At 46.2% G+C, this 24,278-nt stretch overlaps 11 protein-coding genes across 11 annotated transcripts; 8 read left to right on the forward strand and 3 right to left on the reverse strand.

The window, feature by feature from the left end:
* Window positions 1–126: 126 nt before the first annotated feature.
* C8R40DRAFT_1168819 (uncharacterized protein) lies at window positions 127–884 on the forward strand (the record flags this gene model as incomplete). Its single annotated transcript, XM_046231253.1, has 4 exons — window positions 127–233; window positions 295–355; window positions 428–660; window positions 716–884. 4 exons carry the CDS (start codon window positions 127–129, stop codon window positions 882–884), a joined length of 570 nt encoding a protein of 189 aa, XP_046087985.1.
* A 435-nt stretch (window positions 885–1,319) lies between these two features.
* Window positions 1,320–2,606, forward strand: C8R40DRAFT_78991 (ketopantoate hydroxymethyltransferase). Its single transcript, XM_046236220.1, has 2 exons — window positions 1,320–2,217; window positions 2,268–2,606. The coding sequence occupies exons 1-2, from the start codon at window positions 1,609–1,611 to the stop codon at window positions 2,469–2,471; spliced, it is 813 nt and encodes a 270-aa protein (XP_046087986.1). The 5' UTR covers window positions 1,320–1,608; the 3' UTR covers window positions 2,472–2,606.
* A 135-nt stretch (window positions 2,607–2,741) lies between these two features.
* C8R40DRAFT_1159826 (Quinolinate phosphoribosyl transferase) lies at window positions 2,742–3,891 on the forward strand (the record flags this gene model as incomplete). The annotated part of the gene is made up of 6 exons (XM_046229938.1): window positions 2,742–2,950; window positions 3,002–3,142; window positions 3,190–3,266; window positions 3,329–3,436; window positions 3,495–3,755; window positions 3,803–3,891. 6 exons carry the CDS (start codon window positions 2,742–2,744, stop codon window positions 3,889–3,891), a joined length of 885 nt encoding a protein of 294 aa, XP_046087987.1.
* A 25-nt stretch (window positions 3,892–3,916) lies between these two features.
* Window positions 3,917–5,168, reverse strand: C8R40DRAFT_1168821 (amidohydrolase 2; the record flags this gene model as incomplete). Its single annotated transcript, XM_046231254.1, has 3 exons — window positions 3,917–4,390; window positions 4,445–4,865; window positions 4,918–5,168. 3 exons carry the CDS (start codon window positions 5,166–5,168, stop codon window positions 3,917–3,919), a joined length of 1,146 nt encoding a protein of 381 aa, XP_046087988.1.
* C8R40DRAFT_78602 (uncharacterized protein) lies at window positions 4,913–7,100 on the forward strand. The gene is made up of 8 exons (XM_046236212.1): window positions 4,913–5,273; window positions 5,336–5,572; window positions 5,624–6,151; window positions 6,203–6,219; window positions 6,272–6,494; window positions 6,552–6,632; window positions 6,682–6,970; window positions 7,038–7,100. Exons 1-7 carry the CDS (start codon window positions 5,250–5,252, stop codon window positions 6,874–6,876), a joined length of 1,305 nt encoding a protein of 434 aa, XP_046087989.1. The 5' UTR covers window positions 4,913–5,249; the 3' UTR covers window positions 6,877–6,970; window positions 7,038–7,100.
* Window positions 7,101–7,257: 157 nt separating this feature from the next.
* Window positions 7,258–8,670, forward strand: C8R40DRAFT_1168823 (uncharacterized protein; the record flags this gene model as incomplete). Its single annotated transcript, XM_046231255.1, has 4 exons — window positions 7,258–7,592; window positions 7,654–7,926; window positions 7,989–8,011; window positions 8,075–8,670. The coding sequence occupies 4 exons, from the start codon at window positions 7,258–7,260 to the stop codon at window positions 8,668–8,670; spliced, it is 1,227 nt and encodes a 408-aa protein (XP_046087990.1).
* Window positions 8,671–8,971: 301 nt separating this feature from the next.
* C8R40DRAFT_1041094 (enoyl-CoA hydratase) lies at window positions 8,972–10,206 on the forward strand (the record flags this gene model as incomplete). Its single annotated transcript, XM_046223971.1, has 7 exons — window positions 8,972–9,178; window positions 9,246–9,286; window positions 9,340–9,569; window positions 9,628–9,786; window positions 9,835–9,915; window positions 9,977–10,042; window positions 10,097–10,206. 7 exons carry the CDS (start codon window positions 8,972–8,974, stop codon window positions 10,204–10,206), a joined length of 894 nt encoding a protein of 297 aa, XP_046087991.1.
* C8R40DRAFT_1096302 (exocyst complex protein) lies at window positions 10,181–13,688 on the reverse strand. Its single transcript, XM_046227735.1, has 15 exons — window positions 13,590–13,688; window positions 13,463–13,538; window positions 13,244–13,407; window positions 13,124–13,193; window positions 12,867–13,075; window positions 12,715–12,813; window positions 12,540–12,661; window positions 12,312–12,486; window positions 11,906–12,265; window positions 11,562–11,842; window positions 11,429–11,506; window positions 11,135–11,370; window positions 10,867–11,077; window positions 10,751–10,813; window positions 10,181–10,702 (listed from the first exon to the last, which is right to left on the reverse strand). Exons 1-15 carry the CDS (start codon window positions 13,638–13,640, stop codon window positions 10,282–10,284), a joined length of 2,616 nt encoding a protein of 871 aa, XP_046087992.1. The 5' UTR covers window positions 13,641–13,688; the 3' UTR covers window positions 10,181–10,281.
* A 48-nt stretch (window positions 13,689–13,736) lies between these two features.
* On the forward strand, window positions 13,737–16,402 carry C8R40DRAFT_1159830 (rRNA processing/ribosome biogenesis-domain-containing protein; the record flags this gene model as incomplete). The annotated part of the gene is made up of 10 exons (XM_046229939.1): window positions 13,737–14,024; window positions 14,076–14,246; window positions 14,300–14,585; window positions 14,636–14,741; window positions 14,794–14,881; window positions 14,931–15,031; window positions 15,083–15,160; window positions 15,218–15,513; window positions 15,570–15,820; window positions 15,872–16,402. The coding sequence occupies 10 exons, from the start codon at window positions 13,737–13,739 to the stop codon at window positions 16,400–16,402; spliced, it is 2,196 nt and encodes a 731-aa protein (XP_046087993.1).
* Window positions 16,403–16,537: 135 nt separating this feature from the next.
* On the reverse strand, window positions 16,538–20,088 carry C8R40DRAFT_1168827 (uncharacterized protein; the record flags this gene model as incomplete). Its single annotated transcript, XM_046231256.1, has 5 exons — window positions 16,538–16,895; window positions 16,950–17,150; window positions 17,209–18,153; window positions 18,209–18,469; window positions 18,533–20,088. The coding sequence occupies 5 exons, from the start codon at window positions 20,086–20,088 to the stop codon at window positions 16,538–16,540; spliced, it is 3,321 nt and encodes a 1,106-aa protein (XP_046087994.1).
* Window positions 20,089–21,566: 1,478 nt separating this feature from the next.
* On the forward strand, window positions 21,567–24,265 carry C8R40DRAFT_1182759 (ammonium transporter). Its single transcript, XM_046232975.1, has 12 exons — window positions 21,567–22,044; window positions 22,095–22,148; window positions 22,212–22,275; window positions 22,327–22,390; window positions 22,444–22,546; window positions 22,597–22,718; window positions 22,771–22,940; window positions 23,066–23,188; window positions 23,251–23,350; window positions 23,409–23,503; window positions 23,568–23,753; window positions 23,805–24,265. Exons 1-12 carry the CDS (start codon window positions 21,932–21,934, stop codon window positions 24,036–24,038), a joined length of 1,428 nt encoding a protein of 475 aa, XP_046087995.1. The 5' UTR covers window positions 21,567–21,931; the 3' UTR covers window positions 24,039–24,265.
* Window positions 24,266–24,278: the final 13 nt, after the last annotated feature.

A 24,278-nucleotide genomic window follows, 5' to 3' on the forward strand; every position in this document is an offset into this window, starting at 1 on the left:
TGTCAGTGTTTGGAGAGCGGCTTCAAAAGGCCACCATTCTTTTTTGCCAGTTTCCCTCATCCTCACGCTCAGGTCTTCCTTAAAAGACACCGTCACTCTCTTCGTTCCTGTCCAGTATCCTTCATAATGCGTTCCGCAGCTGCCCTTTGCCTTGCCTTCGCCGCCGGTGCCTACGCTTACACTGTTACGTTCCCCACTGAAACTGAGGGATGGACAAATTCGGGTGCCCAAGTGTAAGTTTTCCTCTCTCCTCTCACATAGCTCCTCCTTCCAAATCTTCTGACTTTTGCACAGTCTTTCCTGGACTAGAGTTGATACCGACGCTCTCAACTTCACCGCCGTCCTTGTCAACAACGTTAGTTTCCCTGCGTCTCTGTCAAAATCGGCCAACATTCATACTGACAAATGAGTCACCACTACTGTGCAGGACGCTTCTATTCTCTCTGATCCTCAAATTCTTGCCGCTCAAGTTGATGGTACCCTCGGTAATACCACCTTAAACCCTCCTTCTGGAGGTTGGCCATCTCCCGATGGCGGATTCCGCGTCAACTTGGTGCAAAATACAACTGAGCTCAACACTATCCTTGCTCAGAGCCCGACGTTTAATATTACTGCCGCAAGTAGCAGCTCTTCCTCTGCCTCTTCCACTGGCACTGTTGCGTAAGTTGTTTAATATTTTTAGTTGACGGCGTTCTCAAATCAATACACCAAGCAGTGCTTCTGGTACGACTGCGGCAGCCACTACTAATACCGCTGCAACCAGCACCGATTCTTCTGCTGCCTCTACCACTTCTACTACCTCTTTCAACAATGGTGCTGTTAGTTTTGGCGCTCAAACAGGACTCTTTGGTGTCCTTGCTCTCGTCGGAGCTCTCCTCGCTTGAGGAAGGGATTTGAGTTGTTACTCGCATCCTTTTTGACTTTCGTCTAGATTGGACTTAACTCATAGTTTATTATTTTCTGGGCTGGGTCTGTACGTGCGATTACAGTCTTTACCAAATGCCCACCCCGTACGTACCAACCTGATAGCTGTAGTTTTGTTGGTTCAATCATCGAGTCTGAATGAATATCATAACCCATAATACATGCAGATCCTCGACATCAAACGCCCAGTAGGGAATCTATTTCACACAATAATAGTCTCTTGTTTCGGTACAAAGCTTATCCCCAGTCTTTGCTTCTTGTCTTATTCCTGCCTGATACCCCAAATGTGATCCTGCCGAGGTGTGTCCCCAATGTATAAAATCACAGTTGATCGTACCATCGCTGAAAATCACGCTACTCTCGCTGGTTGACCCGGACAACTCCAGGCCCGAAACAAACTGCAATGAAAGGCGATTTTCTCTCAATCCAGCCACCATCTTGAATTTTTGGCTCTTATTTATTGGTCCTAATGCCTCTTCGTACCTTGGCAAAGGCTCCCTTTCGATTATCATGCATACAACCCGCGCGTATGATGAGTGTCTACGGACCCTCGGAATCTGGACATCCATCGCCAGGTAAGTTTACTATCCATCAAGAGATACCGGATTTGTGACGCGCATTTCAGCATCCCCTACCCAACCAACTAAACCGCGGAAGAAGGTCACCATCGAAGCTTTGCGAGCGATGAAAGAAGAAAAAACTCCGATAACCATGCTAACCGCCTACGACTACCCCAGTGCACTCGCCTGCTCTTCTAATCCTCTCGTCGATATCACCCTCATCGGCGACTCTCTCGCTCAAGTCTGTCTTGGATACAAATCCACAACCGAGCTTTCCCTTTCCGAGATGATCCATCACACTCGCGCCGTCGCACGAGGGACCACACATCCTTTCCTCGTCGCGGATATGCCATTTGGCTCCTATCAAATATCGAGCGAAGATACCGCGAGAAACGCCGTTAAATTGATACAAGAAGGACGCGTGGAAGCTCTGAAGTTAGAAGGAGGTTCCGAGATTAGGGATACTGTGAGGAAACTTACTGGGATGGGGATACCTGTCATGGCCCATGTGGGGCTACTCCCACAAAGGCACGTATCGATGTCGGGGTACAAGGTACAGGGCAAAGATGTGGATAGTGCTAAAAGGATCATAAGTGATGTGTTGGCTCTGGAAGAAGCTGGAGCTTTCTCGGTTGTGTTAGAAGCTATCCCAAAGGAACTAGCCGCGTATGTGACGAAACGTCTCCAAATACCAACAATCGGTATTGGTGCTGGACCGTACACGGATGGCCAAGTGAGTCTGATTAATCTGTATCTTCTTTTTGTTACTCATCTGTCGCGCAGGTCCTTGTTTGGGATGATATGATGGGTACTTGGGCAGGACATAAAGCAAAATTCGTGAGGAGATTTGGCGATCTCAAAGCTGCACGAGATTCGGCGATACAAAAATACGCTGAAGCTGTTAAACATCGAACTTTTCCTGATCATTCAGAGAGTTATACTATCGACAAAATGACTTGGGAGGAAATTTCTCGCACAATGGAATAATATCTGCATATGTCAGAATGTATAAGATTTAGATAGATATGTAGATATATACTTGGCAAACAGAGGGTCCAAGGTAAAGAAGTAGCAAGTAGTGAACACATTGGCCTGAGCATTGCGTCCAAAAAGCAGCCTCCTTCCCAGGCGTAGTAAGGACTCGCATGGCTCTATATAAGCCATATGCATAAACTTTGTTCGAAATGGGGAATTCTCAGTGTGAGCATATGATACATAGATAGTAGGCCGTGGGCTAATCTTCAGACTAGGGCCACCATGTCGAATTCGCTTGAACACCTCTTGCCACCAAGTTGGAAACCTCAAGTCACTGCCTGGCTTGCTGAAGACACGCCTTCTTTTGATTACGGAGGCTACGTCGTCGGTGAAGCTGAACGAGAGGCATTTCTCTTTGGGAAAGGAAAAACAATCGCTGTATTAGCCGGAGTCCCATTCTTCACCGAAGTTTTCACTCAACTTGGATGCTCGTATGTAGCAAGCACGTCCATGACAAGTCTTTGATTCCGATTATGGGACAGAGTTGAATGGCACATCAAGGAAGGCGAAACTTTCGAGCCCATCAAGCATGTTGCTACAGTTCGAGGCAAGGCGAGATTGCTGCTCCTTGGAGAGCGGGTTGCTTTGAATCTGCTCGCTCGTTGCAGTGGAATTGCTACGAAGTGAGCTCCTAAGCATTTTCTCAATTTTGATCCTGAACTTCGAGCAGATCGAAGAAGATCCAGGACCTCGCGAGGGGATACGGGTATGAAGGAATCATCTCCGGAACTAGAAAGACTACACCCGGTATCCTTTTCATTTGTCATCTATCTGGGGATTGTCTTCGCTAATAGTGCGCATCTTTCCAGGTTTCCGACTCGTTGAGAAGTACGGAATGCTTGTTGGTGGGATCGATCCTCATCGGCATGATTTATCGAGTATGATAATGCTCAAGGATAATCACATTTGGTCTTCGGGTACAGTCTCTCTGTATCCTTCGTAGGTCGGCAAAGACTGATTGGATGTCATTTGTAGGATCAATAACAGCAGCTATACAGCAAGCACGAGCAGTCGGCGGATTTAGTTTACTTCTCGATGTAGAAGTACAATCGGAGGTAGAGGCGGATGAAGCAATTGATGCTGGGGCCGACATTGTTATGTTAGACAATATTGAGGGTTCGGAGCTTGTATCTGTTGCGAGAAGGCTGAAGGAGAAGTGGAGGGGCCAGAGAAAGTTTCTTTTTGAAACCAGCGGAAATATCACAGAAGCGAATCTCCATGAACGAGCCATTAATGGTGAGTACTACCTTAGCTCGTGGTCATGCAAACTAACTTGGTTGCAGAGATTGATATATTGAGCACTAGCGTCGTCCATCAGTCAGTCCAGCACATCGATTTCAGCCTCAAGATCCAGAAACCCAAGACTGCATGAATGCAACGTATAACTATAATTTTATTCATAAGTTGAACAAGGAAATAGCATTGCCCCCCTTTACACCGTCCTTGTGTGCTTTTGTCCAACCTTGAACATTATCAATCGCATCCAAATTCTCGACTACACTTTTCCACTTCTCCGAGGACGACAGCGGAGGAAAAAACGGGTGATCCGTACCAAAAAGCATTCGTCCACTTCCTACACTTCGACTGCCAGGCACAATGTTTTTGCTACCGGTCTCGTAGCGGTTCGAGCGAGCAAGTACATCACTCACGAAACCAAGTTCTTCTGGCCCATAGCATACCGCATCAAGGTATAGTTTTCCAAGGTAGAAACGAGCGTCGTGCTTCAATCTAGAAGCCACGATGGGATCATGGTCTATACATGATGCTAATCGAGACGATAGCTGAGGTAATGCACCACCAGAGTGTGCAAGGAGCAATCGAAGAGAAGGAAATCTGTCCAAGACTCCCGACAAGATTAAACGTGTCGTTGCCTACGAGAAGATGATTGAGCTTCCAGTCAGTGGTCCAACCAAAGACAAACTAACGATAGTAGTTTCCATCGGGAATCCGAGAGCAAGTGGGAGAACATGTCCATTATTCTTCCCGCCCCAGGTTTCCTGGGGGATGCCATAATGCGGATGCAAAAACACAGTGAGTCCAGCTTCCGAAATGGCTGACCATACTGGATCGAGTGCTTCGTCGTCTAGACCCTTGCCTACTCCACGAGTGCCCATTATGAGACCCTTCAGGCATGAAGAAGCGGAGATTTGCCTCACGGCTTCGAGTAGAGATTTGGTACTGATATTGGGAACTATCGGGATCAGTCCGAAGCCATACAACTGCCTCATTGAAGTCCCCGGCACTGTTGGACCAGACGAGCAGTATTCTTCGAGGTCATCGTTAAGCTGGAGGGCTAGCTCATGAGCCTCTTTCGTAGAAAGAAAATCGAGCCATGGGTTTGCAGTACTAGTAGTGTTGAGTAACGACTGGCGCTAGACATATTGGTGTTCAAACTCACCTGACAATAGATATGTCAATTCCATGGTTCTTCATGAATTTGAGCTTTTCATCCCTCTCGACATAGCTTGGGCCCACAGGCCTTCCCCCACTGGGTTCATCTTTGAGAATAACAAGTCTCTCCTCTTTCTGGCCATCATCACGAGTCCGGGTGATGATTTTAGGTAGATCTGTCCGCTTCCTCAACAACGACGCGTATCTTGGAAGATAAAGATGCGTATGGACGTCAACAACGAATCGCTTGGAAGCCATTGGGAAGGAGTGTAATGGCACATGGTAATTGTCAAAGTAAAGAAGGATTCCGAAATTCTCACAGTGCATACGTGAATTCATATGGCCCCTTCAATCCCCGAGCAGGTAATTCGTTCGTGTTCAAATCTTGAGCGGTCTCTGACTTGATTATTCATGGTCACTTCCAGCTTTCACATATCAAGGACCAATTAACGAGCCTTTCACAATCATTCGAATTGATCCAGCAGAGGTGGGAGCAGGAGAATGTCGAGGCTGATACTCTTCGGAAAGAGCTCAGCTCAGCCAGAGCTCTTAATGAAAGATTTCAAATTCGGAACCAAAATCTAGAGGCTCAATTAGCGCAAAGAAAGTCTAGCCGTGCCAGGCATACCCTTGGACGACTCCTGCGAGAAGATGTGGCCAGAGTGAGTGGACTGTCCACTATATCAAAGAATAATCCAGCTTACATACAAAAGGCCAATGCAAGGCTTACTCACGCCCGCGAACACGACATAATTTCCAACTCAGACTCTGTGGGTGACGACGTCGAGAGTGAATATGGATCTGTTGGCACCAGTCTCTCAACGGTACGAGGGCATGACCGTGATTCAGAATCAAGGGTAGCAGCAACGGACTCTGAAGAGGAAGATAGAAAATCAGGAGAAGTGCCCGATGATTACCTCTCGCCCTCAAGTCAAACGAAACCCGGCGCCTTGCCTTCAAGTTCTCCTGGACCATCAGATAATCGAGTCGGTCAGATTGCCACGGATAGTCGCACCGTCAAGTCCCCAGCCTCCTCGATCAAACGCTACCACGAGACCGCTTCTGTGACGAGCGCATCGAGTACTCTATCTTCAGATTTTATACCAGAAAGCTTTGCCGTCCAATCCAATGCTCCTCAATGGACAATACAGATTCAGAAACCTCCTGTATCGGCAAGGGTCAGATGTGGTCCTATGAAAGGGTCGCACCTGTCCCAAAAGCTTGGTATCGAGGAGGATACGGTTCGAGTTTCTCTTTCGCGTGTAAGCGCTCAGGCTAACCCGGATGCGTAGGTCATCTCTCTTAGAAGGTATATCGTGAACAGTCACCTTGTCTGTGTTCATCTGTACTGAGAAGAATAGTTTGTTGTCGAACGACAATCTAGGTCTAGGTGTACGAATCCAGGGTGACTGTGCGTTCGTATACGATCCAATCTTCCTCGAGAACTTAGATACAACCACTCCGATGACGTATCTGTTTGATTGGGGGGATGTAGAGGCCAACCAGAATATTACACAGTATATCCAGGAAAAGAACGAACAAAAAGACGCAATCTTTCATACCTTTGTCTATATCTTGAAACCTGTATGTACTGGTCTCCCTTCATTAATTTCATTGAATGCTCGACTCAAAGACATATAGAGACGATGGTACTATGTAGGAGCACAGAAATGGGCTCATACCGATTTGAGCTGGAACATATGGGAGACATTTGGGCAACGGGTAAGCTATCGCAACTCTCAATTATCTGATGGTTGATAAATCTTTGTAGGATCACATACGCTATAGAGTGATCCAACGTCTTTACGACCATTGTGGCAAGAAGATAGAACGCGAAACGATCGCCGAAATGTTGGACAGTGGAGCTTTGAAGCAAATTTGTATCCATCTCTCCGGTGGTGATAGTCATATAGACTCTTCCAGAACGATGTGCATAGCAATGGGTTACTCCCCACCGGAAAATTAGGTTGCACCATTCGAATAAAAAGATGAACGTATGCTACGCGTATCATCTAACTGTGATTCCGTATGCCATTCAATGCCATTTATGGCATTCTCTTGTGAGTAGGTGTCATCGTACTGAACGTCGATTTCGTCTACTTACAGTATGTGCGTGGCGATACGAAGGCGGTACCTGATACTTTAATCTCGCGGACGTAGCCGGATTTCAATTAGCCGAACGGGGCCTGAGGTTTTTGTTTTTGATTTATCGACGGTTTCTTTACTTTTCTTTCTCCCTTCCAATTCTGTCCATTTTCTCTGCTTCTGCTTGGTCTTGTGCCCTCCCGAGGGTGTAATTTTCCTAATATTCTCTTCCTCATTCTTCATCTTCTGTTTCTTTGTTGATATGCCTCCCTCTTTGGAATTCACTCGTCGAGACAACACTTCGTTTACTAGGTCGATTCAGCCGCCATTCTCGTTTGTTCCTTTCTCTGCGACATCTTCCACTCTTTCATCTGCACCTTTCACTTCTCCTTCATTGAACTCCAACAGCGGTACCAGCACTAGCTTCGCTACGACCTCTTCCACCTCCACTGATGAAGTTTCGACCTCAACGACGTCTTCCAGTTCTTCCACTTTCAGCGAAGTTGTGACCTCGATCTCTGCGACACAAAGTTTCTCAAGTACGACGTCTTCGTCAGCCACATCGATCGCTACCTCAACACTGGCTACTTTTACGACGTGGGTCATTTTTTCTCATTTCATTTCACTAAATTACCAATGCTTTCCATCTGACGATTAGCTCTCCCTCCTTTACACCATCCATCACGTTTACTTCATCCATTTCCTCCACCTCATCCGCTTCCATCACTTCCATCACTTCCATTAGTGTTACAACACTGCAATCGTTTCAAGCATCGGAATCCGCTTCGTCTCCGTCGGGATCTGTGTCTGTACCTGCAACGACCACAAATATTGCCATCACCGATGGGACATCTACTTCCGTCGTTTTCGCCACCGCATCTATATCTGGACAGACTGCGGTCGCATCCTCGTCCTCTTCTTCCTCCGTAGGGTGTGTATTAATTGATTCCATTGGAATTCCCGGCCAGACTAACTCCACCTTCCTACTACTAGATTCTGGTCAAATAAAGCCGCTGGTAGGAACCAACGTTTATTTATGTAACTTTCGACGGGAAGGACTAAGAGTCATCATTTTCTAGTGGCAGGTACCTTCACCGCAGTCGCGGTTGTAGCCTTGGCTACTTTGGCTGGCGTAATCCTTTGTATTCGAAAAAAGCGTCGAGATCTTCACTCAAGGGACCGCAGCATTTCAGAGAAATTTGCTAGTATGGACTTTGCAGACACTCGTCCGTATTCAACCCCTTCCGAACCTGCCTCACACGATTTGTCGCATGAACCTATGAATGCGTATGCCAATAGGGATCCAGCCTTTTATCTAACACATGATCCCTTCGTTGCCAATGCGCACAATATGCCGTATGCTGGTAGTGCAAGTTTGCCAGAGATTACTTACAGCTATGCGCAGGATGTGAACAACCAGTATCCGTATTATGGTAATGAGGAGAACAATGTAGTCCCGCCGTCGGTTGGAATGAGGTCAACCCCTGCTCTTCCGACCCATGATCCTCGCAATCCGTTCGAATCCGTGAACGTCACACCTCCAAGGAATGCAGCTATTCCACAAGAACTTGAAAGAATCTCTTCAAATCCTTTCGAGGAGCCGGCTTTTCGAGCTTCCTATCAACCGTCTGTAGATTCATTCTACGGTGCGTCACTCGATGGTAGACCATTCTAATTTATTTTTTTTTGTGAGTTTTTCCTTCAAATCGAGGTCATCGGTTCTAATTTTTGACTAGCATTGCATTTTATCTCCCATATCGCTACTTATCCTTATTTACTTACTGCTGGGTCAATGTCATGAATGGTTGATAGCCTACGGTTCCTGAGTCAAACTATTCCAGGCTCTGTGCTGCTCTGTGTATATGTACCAATTTGCTGCTGGTTGTGCTGTACATAATCGCAACGTATTCTCGTATACATTGCATATATCACAGGAACGAATGTGCCGCACTAGTGCCGCAGTAAACAAACTTGTCATGAACTCCGTTGCGCTGAAGATATCTCGTGCTCATCTCATTCGATTTGCGTCGCCATGGACGAACTTTTGCACCAAAAGGTTCAATTCAAGTTCAGTAAACTCTCGGCAAGCATTTCTTGAACCCCTCGAGTGCCAGGCAGGAATTACGTGTCTTTCGCTCAATCGTCCTCAAAGTAAGAACGCCATCTCAACCACTCTGCTGAAGGTGGTGTAGTCAACTTCTCTCTGAATCAGAGGGTTGAAAGCTTCAACTCCTTGCTGGCTATATTCAGGAACTCATCCAGTGCTTGGACACGGCACAGTTTGATAAGAGGTACGTAGTAACAAATGTTTCTCATCATTTCCGTGATACTCATTATTAGACAGTATCCGTGTCCTTATCCTAAGGTCATCGACTACAGGCTCTTTTTGTGCGGGTGCAGACCTGATAGAAAGGCGATCCATGTCGCAAGTCCAAGTAGCGAGGTTTTTGTCAGATCTCAGAGTCGCTCTTGGGAAGCTCGAGACCCTCCCTATGCCAACTATTGCAGCTATTGATGGTCCAGCACTTGGTGGTGGTCTTGAACTTGGGCTTGCGTGTGATCTGCGCATTGCAGGTGCGGCATTATGGTCTGATATTATTGTACGGGACTCAAGCGTGACATAACAATCCAGGACGCAATGTAACGAAGATAGGTCTACCTGAAACAGCCTTAGGTATTATACCTGGGGCGGGAGGGACACAACGTGCCACCAGACTGGTTGGTCCAGCGAGGGCAAAAGATCTTATATTCACCGCTCGCATGCTTTCTGCTACAGAAGCTCTTGAATGGGGTGAGTGCTTATGTATCTCAGTGGCGTTATGTCCTTACAGATCTACAGGTCTTGTTGACTACATCTCTTCCCCCGAGTCCGACGCGTTTGAGCGTGCCGTTCAACTGGCCTCACAAATCAGGAACAATGGTGCGGACACATTGCGGTAATCTTCTCATTTTATAACTCCTCAAATGGCTTCATGAATTAGCTCCTCTGGCTCTTCGCGCTGCAAAACAAGCTATCTCGAGATCTGAGGATTTGGCTTTGGAGCCAGGTACGATAAACGCATCACGATTTCAGTGAATCTCACCATAACATACATTACCAGGCCTTGACTTTGAAAGGGCATCTTATGAAACTCTACTATCCACTCAAGATCGTATGGAGGCTTTGGTAGCATTCAAAGAGAAAAGACGTCCTGTATTTAAAGGAGAATGAATTCCACAAGTGTAATAAGTTATGAGCAAAAAGAAAAGAATAAATCCGAATTGCAACAGATATTGAACCATGAGATTAACTTGCAAATGGTCTCGAGCTCATGGAAAAGGTCCCAGTAAAACCACTAGGAAGTGTAGGTATTCCAACAGAGATACCTTCACTGAGCCGGAGCCCTTCTAATTTCAGCCCCTCCAACTCCTTCATCATAACACTAAGTCGGCCAAAGCGGGATTTTGCTGTGTCCGATACTGCACCATCTACGGACATACCACTGTCATTGAAGCCTTTCTCAAACTGACCCCAGTCGCTGCGCTGAGCGAGATAAGGTTTGAGGAGGCTTGGCTCGATTCGCCCGAGATAGTTTTCGGTGATGTAGGACTTCAGGATCTCGGGGCTCAGAAGGAACACTTGGCCAAGTTGACGAATGAACTCGAATCGTTCAGTCAGCGACGGGATGCCAAAACTGCTGATTGTATCTTGATACATCCGTATGTCCCTATCATAAGGTTTGGCTAAAAGAAGACACGAAGGGGGAACAACACACTTAGCTAGCATCAATCCACCAGTGGCGCTGACTGGGAATTTCCTAAGATGTTCGAGCAACAGACTGGCATTTAATCAGCACAAAGCTACATCAACGGCTTGTGAAAGATGACTCACCTATGGAATGAGATTCCAATTTCTGTCAAGAATGACTCCAGGTTCTTGCCACTCAAGTTAGCTTTGGCAGTGTCCCGAAACTTCTCAAGCATATCACAACAAGCGACGCAAGGCTCTGTATTTACTCGCGCAAAAGAAATATCATCGTTTTTCGGTTTGAAGTCATTCCGCTTTTGTTTGGAAAGCTGGCTTGAGAGCCAAGCGACAATTGCTAAAAACCGCTTAGATCAATAACAATGATACGTCCTTTGAGAAAAGAGGTGCTGACTATCTGCAAGACGGTGCATGACCTGGTTTACACCACCTTCTAATCGACTGACAGTCTGATTATTGAAGACCAACATTTCACGACGGATGGTGACAGATGAACTTGCAAGTGGAAGAAGAGCGGTATTCACATACTGTTGCCAAAGGTGACAAATAAGGTCTACTGTTCGAAGAGTAATCAAAACTTGAAGCAAAGGTTCAGCCTTAGGGTCGCTGGCATCCAATCGAGCTTGCGCTCTGAGTATTGATGGTATCAAGTCAGAAATTAGGGTAAAGGCTCAAGCATCTCACGTACGTCTCGAGCGCCCCTTCGATATATGCAGTGCTTATCGCTTCGGCCAACACTCGAAGTAGAGCAAATGTATTCCTCGATCTGAATGGCTTCAAATATCAGGACAAGAAAAAAACAACCAAGATCTATCACCTACAGATCATTGGGTGCACTTAATTCCACACATCTTCCTATAGCTTCAGCATGCCATTTCAACATCTTTTCGGCAACGTCAACGCTTAACTGGCCGTCTTCTTCTCGTACGGGTTCCTCGTCGACGACGTTTTTTTCTGCATTGAGGCCACCAAATCTCAGGATAGCGTTGGCTGCTTGAGCAGAAGTCGTTTGGACGCCACCACTGGACGTGGTAGCAGCCGTATTGCTGAGCTGATTGACAACACGGTCAAATATGGAGGATTTTCCTTTGGGCGCTTTAGCCTAAATATGATTTTCTAGTATGAATACGAGACGTCCACACCGATGAATGAGGATTACACATACCTGATGGTAGCGAGTGAAATTGACCAAAATACCAGCGTAGAGTGCGCCGAGGCTTTGACTCTCTCTTTCCAGATAGCGTTGCCCTTCTGTGTATGGCACAAATAATTCCTCCATCGCAGTTTCTAGCATTGTAGACAATGAAGTTGAAGCGTTTATTCCGACGTTAGTGGTTCCGAATAACGTTTTGTTCAATTCCCCCGCCTCAAATGGTACACGAGATCCTGATGCAGGTAGCTCGTACACTTTGAGATCTTCAACGAGGATGGAAGTTTGGATGTGCGCAAGCTGCAGTACTCGGAGATATGCTAGATCAGATATAGCAGTTGCTCGATGAAGTAGATGTTCCACATGTTGTTGTATCTAGAGAAACAATCAGTTTGAAGAAAGGGAACCATATATGCCTTACCGATTGTGCGAATACGCGCTGTAAGAAGACTTGCATCACCACAGGAGGGTTAGGAAATACAGCTTTGACTATCTGAGCCTCGGTGTCTACCGTAGCTCTGATCTCGGTGAATAACTCTGTAAGTCCGGCCTCGTTCTTGGGAGGGATAGTGTCTGGATTGGAAATAACGCTCCATCTACGAAAAGAAGTATCAGAAGCAGTTGGTTGTTATCAAGTGAGGCCGTATACAAGAGTGAGTCTTCAACACCTTTTGATTCCCTGACATTGTTGATGAAAAAATCATGTTGATTCACATAAACTTGAATGCACGAGGAACCGCCGTTAAATTCTAGAAGAGTTTGGGCGCAGTGCTATAAGAGATAGCAGTCAGAAAAGGAAACGGGAAGAGAACAGATGCTCGCACATGCATCATTTTTGGGTCCCCTTTGCGATAACAACGATCGAAAAGATTTAACATTTCCTTTTCGAACTTTTCACAATATTTCTCAATGTTTTCACGAGTCTGATCACACAAATGAGCAAAATAGCGTCGCAAAAACTTGACCTGGTGCGCACCTTGTCGGCCATCGGCAAATCCACTTCTTTAGCTACTGTGTTCAATCTTCTCAGTAGAACAGCTACCTGCCGTCTCCCTTGACGACCTTCCTTCCGTAACGTATCCAACCGTGATGTATCTCCTTTGGAAAATTGATTATAATAATCGATGATATCGTAGGCAGCTTGAGCTCTCTGGCGTTCGATGTGGACAGTCTCCAATTGTTCCCCTGTAGTAGGTATGAGTAGACACAAAAAGTAGATATATGGACACGCACCAATCCTGATAGCCGTACTACTGACTTCATTCATCCGGCTTTCCATTCCGGAGAAAGAGTTCCCAACAGACTGCACTACACCATGAGATAAGTAAGTTCATTGTATCGGGAATGAATTACCTCAAATCCACGATTCAAGTCGGCCATTTTCTTGGAATATTCTCGCTCTGACACTCTGACACTCTTCTCCATTTGTTCGGTCTTGGCTTGAACTTCCTTCCGAACTGCGATGAGTTTGTCTACGGCGGCCTCGAAAGTCTTGATGAATGGGATTGGGTCAAAGGCTTTGTGAAGATTGAGTGAGTCCTTTCCATCTAGGACTGAGAAATCTCGACATACGACCAGCATCGGATTTAGACTGTGCGATGAGTTTCTCAGAAACACCACCAACGAATTCTGTGACATCGAATTTCCCCTGTATATAGTTCAAGCATATGTATATATCGAGCCAGTGTGAAGAACTCACTTTGAATGTAGATAGCTGAAGCTGAGCTTCGACAGCAGGATCGAGTTCCATTAGCGTTAACGTTGAAGGCAACCCGGGTGGTGGCGTCTGCCTAGCGGCATGGGGACACCGGCGCTTATTTCAAAAATTTGGAATTCGACACCGACGATGGATTCAACACATCCTTTGAAAGCTCTATTGAATTTTCATCTGGCTTCTGACGCTTCCGCAGTTGTACATCTTCCCTTTATTACCGGAATAATTACTGCTAAACATTTTCTTCCCTCGCCGCACCTCGCAAAATGGACTTCAAGAATTAATTCTCTTCTTCACTCAAAAGATGCCGGGGCACGATGGGCTGGCTTGTGCTTGGCTCATAGGACCTCTATATGCTCCAAGTTGGTGATGATTGAATCCGCTCAGAGCTGGCTGGGTGTTGCAATTCCTTTACTGTCTGTTCGTACATCTATCCATATTTCTTGTCTTCGTTCTTAATACTTTTTGAAGAAAAAAGAACCCTTGCCTAATCTGATTGCATCTATCAGCTTGTGCAGAATGGTGTTCCGCAATGCGACAGATACTCCTGAGTTTCAGCGACAAGTCTCTACGCCCAATGTATCAAAATTCACTACAGCGCTGATCGTTTTTCTCGAAAAAGATTCCGATCTTGAATTAAAGGTTCGAAATTTTTTCGGTGGCTACTGTACTTCTCTCTCATTTCTCTAGTACAGAAACTTGTCCTCAAGACTCTTGCTCGGCTTATTCCGTTATACCCAAACATCTATCGGGCGTCTCATGCATCCCTTTTATCCATCGTATCGCGAATTTTCTCCCAAAGCGCTCCCAATCATATCAGCCAACAACTTGTAGAGCCCGCATGCTTGCTATACTCTGTACTTCATTATACTGGAGGAAAAGTCGGGGCTGCAAATTTATGGCGCAAGTCTCTTGACGACTCGATAAGTTCTGCATGGACTGCTTTCATCGGCGTGAGGACCACATTTCCAGACGAGAATGGTAAGATTCGAGCTCCAGCACTCAAGTATGAAGGTCATGGTTAAGTCTAGGACGTTTCCCGCAAGTACAGCTGCTGCACGAAGAGCCAGCAACCTCTGTTACACTCAACATGGAGCGTTTATGCATGTCCGTTCAATTGATAGGCAATTTACTTCAGTACGTCTTAAAATCATCACATCATCATAATTAAATTTCCCCATCCACGTAGGTCCCCTACTCAACGACCTGTTCAAGTACCTGTTGGTTCATTGATGAATCTAGCCTCAAAAATGCTACTTGTGGCTGTCGAGGATGAGGTGGGTAGATTTGTTTTCCGAGTGGGACATTGTGCTGAAACTCTGCTAGACGCCATCTAACATAGATCCCATCGTTTGGGCTATGGAGACAGCTGTCATTCCAAGGATTTGGAGGGCAGCTTGCGATTTGATCAAACGGCTTTGCGAATGGTGCGTTTGCCTTGTTCTACCTCTCATCCCTTCTAATCAAAGGTCCATCAGCATTGACCGCCATTTGACCACATACTCGTCGAGGCTGCTGTCATATATTGCCTTCCGCCTCGAACAAAAAATCTCTTTGTAAGCAATGAATAGTCCCGTTTTATCACTTATGAAAGCTAATTGTAATTGATGTAGGTTTAACCAAATACCGTTTCTGGAGACAGTGCATGCACTACTAACGCGATGTCATCCTTCTCATTCACCACTCCTATCTTCACGCTTGACAAGAATTGCTTTGTCAAACCTCATGGTCATCCTGCCTAGTCAAACCGACGTGCAAAACAGCATGGCTCAAACAGGCGGTACGAATAAGAGCAAGAAAGGCAGGAAAAGAGCGAGAAATTATGAAGGAGATGAACTGTTCAAAGCTTCGGGAGATGTTATATGTCCTACAATAGACGACGTCAAGTCGCTTCTGATTTCTTGCGATGGTAAGAAGCCGTACGCTTAGTTCTTGTGATTACTCTACAACTGATTGCCTTGCTAGTTCTACGATTACTTCTTCAGAATGCAAATGTAACTCCTGCACTGCATTCAATGGCATCTCGGGTCATTTTAGCCATATCCCTCGAACTACCGCAGATGACGCCAGCCACGCTATCTCCCGATCCACATGCATACCACGCTCTAGTACAGAAAATTCGAGATACAGCGGTCCAGCTAGGATCTAGTACTACAAGTGCTATGAGTCAGAGTTTGAACCTTGTTCTCAGCACGACTTCCGGTACAGACGATCAGGTAAGGAAAATCAGTTTATGTAGATACATAATGTTAAATATTTGCCGATAGGATTCATGGCGCAAAGTAGACATGCTCATTCACCCTCGGTTTCCTCCACTACTTCGACCGCTACCAAAACTTGATTCATTCGCCTTATTCCGGTCCGAAGAGAGTGCTGAAGAAGCGGAGGAACGACAACACTTAGGTCTAAATGTCCCCTTAGCTCAATCGAAATCTGTATCCGCTGCGATACAGGATATCCACATGGATAATTCTTTGAAATCAGCAGGGTTATCTATCGTTCCTGCTCCTCTCTCGACGGGGCTTTCCATCACATCACAAATTTCTACGGCCTTCCCTGTTGAACGCCGCCCAGATGTAGGGGCTCCCTCGTTATCGATGACGACCACTGCTGAATTTCAGAGGAATTTGACTTCATCGTTGCCCTCCGTTACTCCCAGGGAATCTGCTGCCTCGTTCACTCAACCTTCGCAAGCTAGTGGGTCAACGGAGGAGACGAATGCTACTACTTCAGAAGATTTGGACCTCGACGAGGATATGCCATCAATAAACTTGGAGTCCGATTCTGATTCGGAATAACATATGGGTCGTCAATGACAATTCTCATACCCTGAAAGATATATGCAAGGTAGGATGTGTCTGAGGTTATACTATACAAAGTACTAATATGCAATACAGATGAGTGAATAATGATATGCAAAGCAATCAAATGTCCTAGTTCGGTGTGAATAGTGCTGGGTCCATCTTAATCGCTTCATATACGTGGAATGTTCGCACATGTGTGGGCTCCGTGGCGCTGTAATCTGGAGGAGCCATACTTTCTCTTCGTGTCTGGCTCGGAACCATGGCTGGTTCGTGCGATGTAAAGCTCGGCAGATATGATGATATGGTTCGTGTCTCCGAAATAACACTTGGAGATCGGATCCTCTCGTATCTGTCGATAGACTGGTGTGATTCCGATATGGGAGTACTGTGTTGAGGTGGAGAGGCCGAATTACTACGCCTGGCCCTGGAGCTATTTGCCGTAGCTTGAGAATCTTCCATAGACCATGCGAAATGGTGTCGAAGTTCACTGAAATGAAGATTTAGTTGGCAAGTTCTTATATCAAGAATTGTAGATTCTCACAAATCGTAGTCCCACATGGCAGAACGAGCATCACTAGTGACAGAAGACATGGAGTAGATAGAATTATGGTCTGATTCAGACCGCCGATTTTCCCGTCTGAAGCCACGTTCGGTATCCACCGAGGTAGAGGATGTTGAAAAAGGCACTAATAAGGTGTTCAAAGTCGTTGGTAGTGGTGGGTTCAACCGTGAGTTCAGGAAGCTTGTATTTTTTTGAGATAAGAATGATAACCAATTCTACGAAGAAGATAAGGGCATACCTTTCGTATTCCCACATAGCCTCCATGAACGTATCGTCCTCCGTGTCGATATCCAATGTTTCTGAAGCGTGATCAGATAAGGCTGCCTTGGAGGATAGCAGAATACGGGGATGCTTCATGGCATGTGCCTGTAGCTCCGTGTTGGACATTGGAAGTAGAGTAGATGGCCACAGTACAAGCCCAGGCGAAATCTCGAGCGGATTGTGTTCATTGGGATCCGCAGGTTCTACATCAATATCAGGTGCATGAGAACTCGATGCGCGCGTACGTTGAGCAGGGAAAGATTCTTTTGAATCAGCAGGAAAGGTGTTTGTAGGAGTAATTGGTCGTGCATCGTGGAGCGCTGTGGTGAGATGCATGGTCCTAACTTCCCTCGAATGACCAAAAATTTGGGATAACATCTCCTGAATGAATTCGGAAGGACATAAATGGATCCCGAATCGGAAATTCATCATCTGTTCGAAGAGCGCCTCTAGCTCCTGCGACGCATCCACCTGTTCGGCCCAGTACTGGAATTCGACATTGGGTACACTGACAAATGCGGAGGTTGCTGCAGGCGTTGTGACACCCAGAGGTGGCGATCTTGCATTCCGGTGCGGTCTAGGACCAGCTCTGTTCCCATTTAAGGTTGCAGTATCAGACGCATCCCCTTCATCGTCGGCTCCGACTCCGAACAAGTCTGGGTCATGTCGCTCTTGCGATGACGGTCTGTTTCTGCGATGAGCTTCAGAATTCATCGGCGGAAGTGTCGGGGGTGACGATAGCGGTTTCCCGTAGGGGAAGAAAATGTGGTCGTCAATTAATTCCAAACGTCCTCCAATCGATAAAACTCGACAGACTTCTCCCAAAACATATTCCCATTTGTCATACGATATGGCATAAGTCAGATTCGCCATACGAACAAGGTCAAAAGATTGGTCAGGAAAGGGAAGTGGTTGCTTCAGGCTGCAATGTCCATGAGCTGCGAAAACTTGAAGGAACGGTAGTCAGAATGACTCACAAATTGCTCCGTACAAACTTAATGTTTTCGGCAACGCCATGCTTTATGGCTAGTGGACGCAGCACTTTCATAGTATCTGCAATATCCACGCCTGTAAAATGGGTGCCATAACCTTTCCAGTGAATGGCTGCCTCCAAAATCCAATGTCCTTGCCCTGATCCAAGATCTAATACACTGGAGGGAGGATCATTCCCAAAATGGCAAAATGAAGGCGTATCAGTGGAATTAAGACGCCGAAGGAGTGTATAAGTAGACTTGTCGCTGGATATCAAGAAATCATTCAGTAACTTGAATGCCTGCAATATTAAGTCTAGAAATACTGACCTATCGAGAAGCGTCGAATCATATGGATCGAGAGGATAAGTACCAAGCTTGGAGGGGATCCGGACTGCTGCTTCACTGCTATGCGCCGCTGTATAAACCTCTCCAAACTCAGCAGCAGTAGGTGTAGGGGTATCAGGATCAACATGCGATATAGTATCGTTAGATTGAGGAATTTCTGGTATGGCTGGAAACTGATTTCTAGAGCTGCTTTTCTTTTTCCGATTAAGGGAAATGCCCATAAATTTCTGGGCGGCCTTGTCCCCTTCATTTTCGTATTGATCCAAAACCTTCTTCTTTCTAAACTTCCGAGGCCCGACGTTGGGATGAGCACGCGATCTGGTCGTTGGAAAAACGAAGCCCGGGTCTGAACTCTTCATTGACGAGCCAGAAGAGTTGCTCGCCGAACCGAAAGACCGTGGGGATTTCAATGAGGGTGTGGAGATCGACGACGGTCCTATCATAGATAGTCTTAACCCGGCGGACGTTGCTCGAGAAGGAACACGATAATCGGGGCTTTGTGGGCTATAGCTACCTTTATCAACTACACCGGTGGTGACTGCGTCCAGCTCTGCACCCTTACTCCTTTTCTTGAATTTGAATATCGGGCCGCCGGGGGATGGCCTCCCCACTGAGCGAGATGAAGGATAAATGAAACCCGGCGAGGTCTTACTGGGCGATGAAGAAGACGGTCGTTCCAACTCTGCACTAGAACCAGAAGATGAAGAAAAAATGGATGCCGGAGCATTCACTGCCAAAGACGTCGATGATCTCATACCGCCAGACCTTGTAGAAGCAGAATCGGAGGAAGACTCTGAGATCAAACTTGGTAAGGTCGAGTGAGCGGCACTGGCCGGACTTAAGCTTAGCGGTGAAAGAGGATCGGAGTTTGATTCTGGCGGAGAAGGATAATTACTATGAAAAGCATGACTGACCATCCTTGACTGGGAAGAAGAGTCTGTCGCTGAAACGCTAGAAACCGAAAGCATTGATGTTGGCGCAGAGCCATAGCGCATCGGAACATGTCCCGACCGCAATTCCGGTTGTTTCAGAAGAGGGGAAGGGGAGGGTATTCGTTCCAATGAAAATGGCCTCATTGAAGAATCGGAGGATGTGCCGCGAAAATCAATGTCTTCTGCAGATCCTGGAGGAGAAGGATATAGATCAAATGTGCGCGGGTGGGTAGGACCAGTAGCGTAGGATGAAGGAGGCGCCCTTGTAGCTTTATGTCTGATTTCTGACGGGCCATGGGAGTGGAGAGCACCGCTGCCCGAGCTTATCTGCGGATGCCATTGTGTTTCAGAGGAAGGTATTCGCGATGTGGAGGGGACTGCTAGAGTAAAGTCTTCGTGATCAGATGTGTCTGAAAGATTATATGGTTGTCGGAATGTAGTTTGATGCACAGTAGGATTCGATAAAGACGAAGGTAGAGATGAAGATGAAGGTGGCGATTTCGCGTCAGAAGTGAAATTCTTCTTGAACGCGGACTTGAAAGAGCTCGTCTTCTGCTGCTTTGGTTGCTGCAGTCGTTTCCTTCCTGCAGCGGTGCGCGAAGACATTGTCAAAACACGTTAACCCGAATGGCGCACGGCTATGCCAATGCTAGACCTGAAAGGATAAGAAGTTACAAAGAGAAATAGAAACCGTGGCGCATAGAGCAAGAGGCACTGGACATGGAAGAAAGAGGTAATATCGAAGCACCAGCGACCTTCAAGTAGATCAATTTGGCTGGAGATAGGCTACTCAATAAGCCCGATCGGAGCTTTCCGAATCGTTTTTTCGACAGTGCCGAAATGCATGGTGTACAATTTTCCACAGATCCCTGTCGTGCGCTTTCAATAAGAGTCGTATACGGAAAATTCCAAAAGAACATTTATATTAATGTGTACAGCTCATGCTTACGTCCAGCGAATGTTGTACGGGAGGATATCAGCCGCAGATGTTTTTCTACGACCTGAACTATAAGTCTTATCGTCCAATCCACATCCGAGAAGCGGAATTCGGGGATCCCTAAACGCCAAGTGCATCACCGGGTCCTACATGCACTCCTGCCCGTCAATGTCAACTGTACCTTTCAAGGTGCAAATTTCTCGAAAGAGAACTTACGAGGATTCAGCAACGAACGATGACATTGAGAGCCCTCACTCACCACTTAACGCATTCCGCCAGCAAACGGTTGCGCCAGTTGACTCCTTTCCACTCCTTTTCATTGATCGGTCAGGTCCAGAAAGGTCCAGCTTGCATTATGATAGTCCATATGGTCATGCCCACGCAGCTCTTGATGATACTAACAAGATTCGTTCCAGTTATAAGTCGAGTTAATACGTACTGCCGATCAGCAATGTATGATATCGAGTGTCAGAAATGGATGGATTGTATTTTGGTGCATAGATTAGTTGTACATCTGCATGTGCGAGTCAACGGCAACTCACAGAATACACCTTGGAATGACCATTTTGGATGGATTACCGCCGAGGTGACTTTGCCTCATCTCAGGTACGGACACAGTTACAGATATCCTCTCTGTTCGATGAATCGTGTGCTAGGGCTGTACACTTTGACGTAGGGTGTTAAAGCGTATCGGAGCCGCAACAATCTTGCTTATTTGCAAGAATATAAAGGTGTAAGGGGTGGATATGCATTACAGCTTCAAATGAAATGCTGAAAGGGAATTGTGGGATGAGCCAAACGCGTACCATTGGCGCGCCAAGTCAGGTAGTATTACTTTTACGATCCCTCTTCGACCACGACCAAGGGATTGAGAGCACTTCGAAATCACGTTCTGAATGAGCCCTGATGATAAATGATTGTCAGAGTCAGCATGGAATGATGCTACTGTCCGTTCAAAGGTGACAGTGAAGACACAGTAGCAACATACTTTACATGAGCTAGAAGTTCATGGATATATGTTTGTGGTGTATTTGGAAGACCCTTGGGAAGCTCTAGAAAACGGGAAAAGGATGATGTTCTGAATGGACACAGAAAAGTAAGTTTCAAAGGTTTCGATGGAAAGAAGGACTAGAATCTGAACTAGGACTTCGAAGGTGACCGGTGATGTGTCGGCCCATCAATCATCACATGGCAGCTTTCCCATCACTGCTACCCGCATCTCTCGCATCTCTCACATCTCACATTTTCCCGGCGTGCGCTTCTTGGGCTACGAGATACCAGATAGCATTCATAGTGTTACAGGCCTTAATCATCGTAATGAACTTACAGATGACATATCACTTTACTTGACCGTGACTCTTCGAATTCTGGGCGTGTGAGGCACCATGTTGCTTTAAAACCTAAATTGATTAATACAGGATCCTCTTTCGTTGAACAGTTTCCTACCCCCCTCAGCATTTCGAACATCTCGAGTCAAGCTGTGATACTCATAAGCTCCTGAACTAGGAGACCATGGTCAACATCACTTATGATGCATCTGGATCCATCGTATGGCAGGATCCTGACACAGGAAAAATCTTCGTCTACAACCCTGGGGACATCGCATGGACTTTAGCCTCAACAGCGTACGCGTTTTCTTTGGCTCAGAGGCATAATGGTGAACCAGCATTTCTAGATTGGTGTTCATAATGATTCCCGGCCTTGGATATTTTTATTCTGGCCTACTACGGTTCGAAGCTGGAATCCCGACCACAGTATGCATTATCTAAATCTGGTTCATTTAATTATCCAGGCGGAAAAATGCACTCTCGATGATTTATCTGAGTGTAATGACTATAGCAGTCGTTTCATTTCAGGTAGGTACGCACAACTATGTCGCCGCTCTGACCTAATCACAGTCCTTCCAGTGGTTCTTCTGGGGCTTCTCTTTGACATTCAGTGACACTGGTAGTGCGTTCATTGGAGACTTACGTACGATACAAACCATCTACAGAAGAACGCTTATCTCAACAGTGCTGTGACAGGGTATTTCGGCCTCAAAGGAGTCCTCGAAAAGCCATCCATTGGCAGCGCTCGCATCCCAAGCATTGTTTTCTGCATTTATCAACTGATGTTTGCAGCCATTACGTGCGTATAGTAGACTTTTTGGTCTTCTACATATATTGATTTGCTTTTAGGCCGATGCTGGCAATCGGAGGGTTCGCAGATCGCGCTCACCTGGGTCCTTTACTTGCGTTCGTCTTCGCATGGTCGACCCTGGTGTACGATCCCATTGCTTGTTGGACTTGGAATTCGAACGGTACGATTATTTCTCCTGAGTTCATACCTTTTACCCAATTGGAAATATACAGGATGGAGTTTTGCCCATGGTTCATACGACTTTGCGGGAGGAACCCCGGTGCATATTTCCTCGGGGAGCGCCGCTCTCGCGATCTCGATCTATCTCGGCAAACGTCGAGGCTATGGCACAGAAGCACTAGCGTACAAGCCACATAATACTACTTTCGTGGTTCTGGGCACTGTCTTCCTATGGTTTGGATGGTAAGCACCAATATCGTTCTCACATCAGGGTGAAGTGTTCTAACGTCTATGATATTTACTAGGTTTGGGTTCAATGGTAAGCGTACATCTTTTCTTGGTCCCGAGCTTGCCTTGAACATTACGGGCACAAAAGGTGGTTCTGCACTTTCAGCCAATCTGAGGGCAGCTCAAGCTTCTATCGTGACGAATTTGGCCGCCAGTGTTGGGGGTTTGACTTGGATGCTCTGGGTAAAAATACTCTCACGAATCCTCCCTTACATTTCTCTAACTTCAGATTTGCCATGATATAGGATTATCGAATCGAACGAAAATGGTCTGCGGTTGGTTTCTGTTCTGGAGCTATCGCTGGCCTGGTCGCAATCACTCCAGGTTCAGGCTTCGTCGGATCTCGTGAGCCCCCGTGCCTCATTGTCTTGGCGGATTTCTTCTTATCGCCTGCTCTGTTTAGCTGCTGCTGTTCTCTTTGGTTTCATGGCTGGCACTATATGCAATTTTGCTACCCAGCTTAAGTTCGTTTTTGGGTACGATGATTCTTTGGATGTCGTAAGCTCATTTCCTCCAAAGACAAATGAGAACTACTAAACTTATCACCCTATCTTACCCCAAGTTCGCATCTCACGCCATCGGTGGAATCGTTGGTAACATTCTCACTGCGCTATTCGCTCAAGCGAGCGTGGCGGGATTCGACGGTTTCACTGTCATCCCAGGTGGATGGCTAGACAGACACTGGATCCAGTTAGCATGGCACGTTGCCGACTCGTGTGCTGGAGTTTCCTATTCGTTCACTATGACCGTAAGTTTATCTGGTTTTAATTTTGGAAAATATTCTCATCGTTTTATACAGACAATCATATTATGGATAATGCATTACATTCCTGGTCTTAGAATTCGCGTTCCCGAGGGTGTCGAAATTGTTGGAATTGACGAGTCGGATATGGGCGAGTTCGCGTATGATTATGTCGCAATGGAGCCTGAGCTGAAGGGGGTGAGCTATGTCTCTTCCGTCGTCAGAAGAGAAAGCGATCCCGAATCACTTATGAAAGAGAGGCACAGCTCAGCTAGTGGTAGTAACCATTAGTTTATCGTTATACATGAGGATATTTATTCACTGATTATGAATTTTCACATTCGTTTTTGCATCTTGATTCTTTGTAGTCATGCCACCACTACATACATATGTTTGTAAGTTGCCACTGTGGACGCTACCAATTAATTGCTTGTTTTAGGAGGGGTGAAGAAAATACAGTTTTATTATACATGTGTATGTGGAAGGGAAGACAACAAGTTCGATTTGAATAGAAACACATAAATAATTGAT

This window comes from Lentinula edodes, assembly GCF_021015755.1.
Source record: "Lentinula edodes strain Le(Bin) 0899 ss11 chromosome Unknown C8R40scaffold_11, whole genome shotgun sequence".
NCBI classification, from domain to species: Eukaryota; Fungi; Basidiomycota; class Agaricomycetes; order Agaricales; family Omphalotaceae; genus Lentinula; species Lentinula edodes.